General features: G+C 39.5%; 1 protein-coding gene across 1 annotated transcript; it reads right to left on the bottom strand.

The window, feature by feature from the left end:
• Positions 1-4,784: 4,784 nt before the first annotated feature.
• Positions 4,785-5,762, bottom strand: LOC106833309 (olfactory receptor 11H4). The gene has a single exon (XM_014844514.2). The coding sequence runs from the start codon at positions 5,730-5,732 to the stop codon at positions 4,785-4,787; it is 948 nt and encodes a 315-aa protein (XP_014700000.2). The 5' UTR covers positions 5,733-5,762.
• Positions 5,763-5,992: the final 230 nt, after the last annotated feature.

The raw sequence follows: 5,992 nt of genomic DNA, 5'->3' as shown, positions 1-5,992 counted from the left end.
ACGTGTCATTTTCCTAATCTCTTGTGGCACTTAATGTTAAATTCAAGGAAGGAAAATTAATACAATACCAATCTCACCTCTCATATTGTCAACCAGATGAGAAAGAGTGATAAGATCCAGCACTGCAAAGGCTGTGGGTTTTTTTTTTTTTTTTTTGAGGAAGATTAGCCCTTAGCTAACATCTGCCACCAATCCTCCCCTTTTTGCTGAGGAAGACTGGCCCTGAGCTAACACCCGTGCCCATCTTCCTCTACTTTATATGTGGGACGCCTGCCACAGCATGGCTTGCCAAGCGGTGCCACGTCCGCACCCGGGATCCGAGCCAGCGAACCGCAGGCCGCTGAAGCGGAACGTGTGCACTTAACTGCTGCGCCACTGCGCCAGCGCTGCAAAGGCTGTGGGTAAACGAGCACTTTCATAGAAATTTTTTAGTAAGATATAATTCACCTAGCATAAAATTCATCCTTTTAAAGTGTAGGTATTTTTCAGTCTATTCACAAGGTTGTGCAACAATCACCACTATCTGACGCTAGAACATCTTTATCATCCCTAAAAGAAACTGGTAACACATTAGCAGTAGTCCCCCATTCTTCCCTCTGCCCAGTCCTTGGCAAGAACTAATCCACTTTCTGTCTCTATAGATTTGCCTATTCTGGGCATTTTATGTAAATGGAATCATGCAATATGTGGCCTTCTGTGTCTGGCTTGTTTCACTTAGCATAATGGTTTCCAAGTTCATTCATGTTGTAGCAAGTATCATACTTAACTCCGTTTTATGGCGGAATAATATTCCATTGTACATATATACCACATTTTGTTTTCCATTCATCAACTCATGGACGTTTAGGTTGTTTTACTTTTTGACTATTATGAATAATGTTGTTATGAACATTCGTATACACATTTTGCTTGAACATATATTTTTAATTCTCTTGAGATTATACTTATGATGAAATTGCTGGGTCATATGGTAAACTCTAATTTACATTTCTTCCAGCAATGTGTGAGTGCTCTAATTTTTCCAGAATTTTTGTCTATCTTTTTGATTCTAGCCATGCTAGTGAGTCTGAAGTGGTACCCCACTGTGATTTTGATTTACCTTGCCCTAATGACGAACGATGTTGAGCATTTTCATGTACTCATTGGCCATTTGTATATCTTCTTTGGAGAAATGTCTGTTCAAATCTTTTATGCATTTTAAAAATTGTTATTTGTCTTTCTATTGTTGAGTTTTATGAGTTTTTTATACATTCTGGATGCTAGAATATCAGATATATGATCTGCAAATATTTTTTCCCATTCTGTGACCTTTCACTCTCTCGATAGTATCCTCTGAAGTACAAAATTTAAAAATTTTGATGAAGTCCAGTTTATCTATTCTTTTCTTTTATTGCTTGTATTTTTGGTGTTATATCTAAAAAATTTGCATAATCCAAGGTCACAAAGATTCAAATCTATGTTTTCTTCTAAAAGTTTCATAGGTTAGCTCTTACATTTAGGTCTTTGATCCATTTTGAGTTAATTTTTGTATGTGGCATGAGGTAGGTATCCAACTTCATTCTTTTGCATGTGGATATCTAGTTTTCCCAGTACTGTTTGTTGAAAACTCATACACTATTTAGCTGCATCTAATTTAGCAGTATTTCTCGTAATTAAAAATATACATTTCCTATATTCCAGAAATCCTTCCTCTAATTTATGGACTACTGATGTGAATGTATAAAGACTTATATTAAAGGACATTAATTGCAACATTGTCTTAACTGTAGAATGTTGGATATAATTGTCTTGATTGAGTAATGGGTAAATAAATTTTGATATGCTTATATAATGGAACACAATGTGCCTGTTAAATAGAATGAGGTAAAATTATATGTACTGATTTTGAAAGATATCATGACATTTTAATGTTGATGTAGCTGAAGTTTGTAGCGTTCAAGCAACTTGCCCAAGGTCACACAGCTAGCCAAGAAGCCAGGATATGACAAGTCTGACTCCAGAGTTTGCACTTTAACTAAGGCATTAGTTACATATACATGTATATTATTTGGCAGCAAAAGTTTGCATGAGCCTAGTGAAAATTTGATAGAACAACGAGCAAATTATCCCTGGTCAGATTTGAAAGATAGGGAGGAGGGGAACAAACATGTGCTGAGAACCTCCTATGTGTCTTTTACTGTGCTATGGTCCTTGTATAAATTGTCTCACTTAATCCTTATGCTATTATCACAAGATATAAGTCATAAACCCATTTTACAAAATAAGACCCAAGAATCTAAGTGTTAAATATCTTTCTCAAGTACATAGCAGAAGACGAGGCAAAGCTCTCCAGGATTAAAAAGAAGCCCAAGCAAAGCTGTGGAGATGAGGAAGTGGAGAAGTTAAGTGTCTAGCCTTATTAGAGATGAGGGTTCATGTTGAAAAGTGATGGAAAACAAAATAGAGTTAGTGGGGCTATATTATGAAGGGTGTTGAAGGCCAGGCAGAGGAATTGGGATATGTTGACTCTGAGGAGCAGAGAGAAGAATTAGTGGGGATGACAGTGAATATGGGAAATTCATCATCTTTATATACTTCCTCATTGCTTGATTTTGTTACAATAACTACATATTATTTTGTAAGTAAAAAAATTGAGATAAGAGCATTTAAAAAACATTTTGAATGCTTACTCTCTGCTAGGAATTGTACTACTGTTGATTCCGAAACATGCAAAGAAGGTTAGGAACACACCTGTAGTTGAGCAAAGATGGGTGTATTGGTTTTTTGCAAAGAGGGAGAACATAGATTTTTGGAATGAGGAGCATGGGGCATCTAAGTAAGATGTTTAGAAGGGATTTACTATATGATTTGGGCTTGTGTTAGTTGACTTTGGGGAGAATTTAAGGAAGTAGAGGTTCTCTCTGGATGCAGTCAGAAAGTGGAGGAAAGTTCTATGATTGGGTATCTCAATTTATTTATTTATTTACTTTTTTGAGGAAGATTAGCCTTGAGCTAACAACTGCTCCCAATCCTCCTCTTTTTGCTGAGGAAGACTGGCCCTGAGGTAACATCCGTGCCCATCTTCCTCTCCTTTATATGCGGGACGCCTGCCACAGTACAGCTTGACGAGCGGTGCCATGTCCGCACCCCAGGTCTGAACTGGTGAACCCCGGGCTGCCGAAGCCAAATGTGCGCACTTAACAGCAGCACCACCGGGCCGGCTCCATGGGTATCTCAATTTTTATCTAGAAGGCAGTTGGGCTAAAGCCATACTTAGTTAAGAGGCAGTAGTCACTCATATTTGCCTAAAGAGGGAGTTGTTTGGTCATTTTTTGTGGTTGGGACAGTGTTCTTGATTTTGTCTGTGCTCAGACATGATTATAGAGTGTTCTTGTTTTGTCTTGATCCATCATGCTTACATAGAAGCCTTGTCTGACGTTGATGTTATGTGAGATTTTTTACGTTCAACAGTATTACACCATGGCCTGGCTGAGAGTGCCAGGCCAGCTCCTGGTAACACCATGACCTAGCTGATAGTGCCAGGCCAGTGCCTGGCTTCTGCAGGCTGCTTTCCTCTCTGGCATTGTGCGTTGGGGATCCAGAAATAAAAAAGGCAATTCCTGTCCTTAAGGAGCTTTCTCAAGGGGAAGTACATGTAAATAAATAAATTACACTACAGTGTGGTATTTGTAATAAGTGATAAAAGCACTTAAAGTTAAAAGCTAAATTATTATTTAGCGTGTATCCAGGTTTTGTTTCAAACCTACCACACAGGAACTATACCTCTAAGGAAATTTGCTGAAAGAATTCCTCCTGGTACAAAGATGTTTTTTCCCCCTCTTTTTTTTTTTTTTTTTTTTTGTTTGTGAGGAATATTGGCCCTGAGCTAACATCTGTGCCAATCTTCCTCTATTTTATGTGGGATGCTGCCACAGCGTGGCTTGATGAATGGTGCTAGGTCTGTACCCAGGATCCAAACCCGCAAACCCCGGCCACTGAATTGGATGGAGTGTGTGAACTTAACCACTATGCCACTGGGTTGGCCTCTCCCTCTTTCTTTTAATAGAGTGAAAGTGTATTTAGATAAGATTTTTTAGGCTAGGTATAAGAAAGGAGCATCTGTTAAAGGTGACAGGAACGTCTCATGGCTAGTTAAAAGTCACTGAACATTGGGGCTGGCCCCGTGGCCGAGTGGTTAAGTTCGCGCGCTCTGCTGCAGGCAGCCCAGTGTTTCGTTGGTTCGAATCCTGGACGCGGACGCGGACACGGCACTGCTCATCAGACCATGCTGAGGCAGCGTCCCACATGCCACAACTAGAAGAACCCACAACGAAGAATATACAACTATGTACCGGGGGGCTTTGGGGAGAAAAAGGAAATAATAAAATCTTTAAAAAAAAAAAGTCACTGAACATTTAATATACATTAAATATGTGCAGTCTTTTGTATACCAATTATACCTAAATATAACTGTTAAAAAAGTCACTGCATCTTTAACTATCTGATAAACGTCATTAGACTTGTCCTAAAACTGATGAGAAATCGTTCAGAAAAGTCTAACTTCTCTCATATAGAAATCCCATTTCATCATTCCAATAAGAACAGCCTTTAAAAAAATTTCACTGCATGGTGAAGTCCATTGAATTAAGGTTTTTGTAGTCAACATAGTTATTTAAGCTAGGGACATTCCAGGAAAAAAATATGGCCTCTAACTACTCAGAGTGAGGACTGAAAGACCACTGAAAGAACTTATAAATCTCCATCTTATTATTCATTAGAACTTGGAAATATGGCGTATCTTTGGCTCAAGAAATTTGACTAATTCTCCTTCCAAGTAGAACATTTCTCAGGGCAAGTTTCATGTCCTTATTACGAAGACTATAGATCAGGGGATTAAAGAGAGGAGTCATTACTGAATATACCAGTGTGAAGATCTTCTGCATGCAAGTTGGGATGCCATATGTAGGACTCACATACATTACCATGACTGTCCCATAGAAAAGAGACACCACAGCTAAATGGGAACCACAGGTGGAGAGGGCCTTTTTCTGGCTAGCTGCAGAAGGGATCTGAAAAACAGCTCTGAGCAACATGGTATATGATAGAAGAATATATGTAATAGTGAAAAAGAGGACAAGGGAGCTCTGAGTATAGAAAATAAATTCGATAATGGGAGCTGGAGCACAGGACAGAGCCATCAGTGGGTCCATGTCACACAAGAAGTGATCAATGATATTGGGTCCACAGAAGGGGAGTTGGGAGATGAAGAAAATGGGGATTGGGTAACCAAGAAATCCAATGAGCCAGCAGATAGACACCAGCTTTCCACAGAGCTTCCCAGTCATGATGGTAGGATAGTGCAGTGGTCGGCAGATGGCCAGGTACCGATCATAAGCCATTATCGTCAGGAAAAGACATTCAGTTGTGCCCAGGGAAAAGAAGAAATAGAACTGGAGGAAGCAGCCAGAAAATGAGATGGCCTTGGTTTTGGAGAGAATGTTGGCTAGCATGTTAGGAACAGTGGAGGAAACATACCAGATCTCAAGGAAGGCAAAGTTTCCCAGCAGAAAGTACATGGGGGTGTGTAGCCGTGGGTCCCATCTCACTGCACAGATAATGGCTCCATTCCCCAGCAAGGTCAAGATATAAGCCACCAAAAACAGTGAGAAGAGGAAAATCTGTACCTCCCAGCAGCCAGGGAACCCCAGGAGAACAAACTCAGTCACAATGTGTGTTGCTGACCTGTTGTTCATGGGTCTTCAATCTACAAAGAAGAAAGACATGAGTGTAACCAAGTTGCTTTGCTTCCTACATATCTCAAGGGCTTTACTGAGAAAGGAACTTAAACTCTACAGGAAAATATATGAGCTATTTTGAGACCAGGTGGGAATAAATCCCACCTTATTTTGAATTGATTATGGTTATAAATCTCAGTATTATTTTGCTAGAATCCAATGCAGCAAGAATTTTCCACATCAGTGGTACAAACAGAAATTTCTTTTTCACTTTGATC

This window comes from Equus asinus, chromosome 2 (assembly GCF_041296235.1).
Source record: "Equus asinus isolate D_3611 breed Donkey chromosome 2, EquAss-T2T_v2, whole genome shotgun sequence".
Classification (NCBI taxonomy): domain Eukaryota; kingdom Metazoa; phylum Chordata; class Mammalia; order Perissodactyla; family Equidae; genus Equus; species Equus asinus.
The sequence above is the reverse complement of the archived record's forward strand: the minus strand, read 5'-3'. Positions and strand labels throughout refer to the sequence as shown.

Bases quoted from the DNA above. Each gene is read 5' to 3' on its own strand.
- LOC106833309 (XM_014844514.2), bottom strand. From the start codon at position 5,732: ATGAACAACAGGTCAGCAACACACATTGTGACTGAGTTTGTTCTCCTG.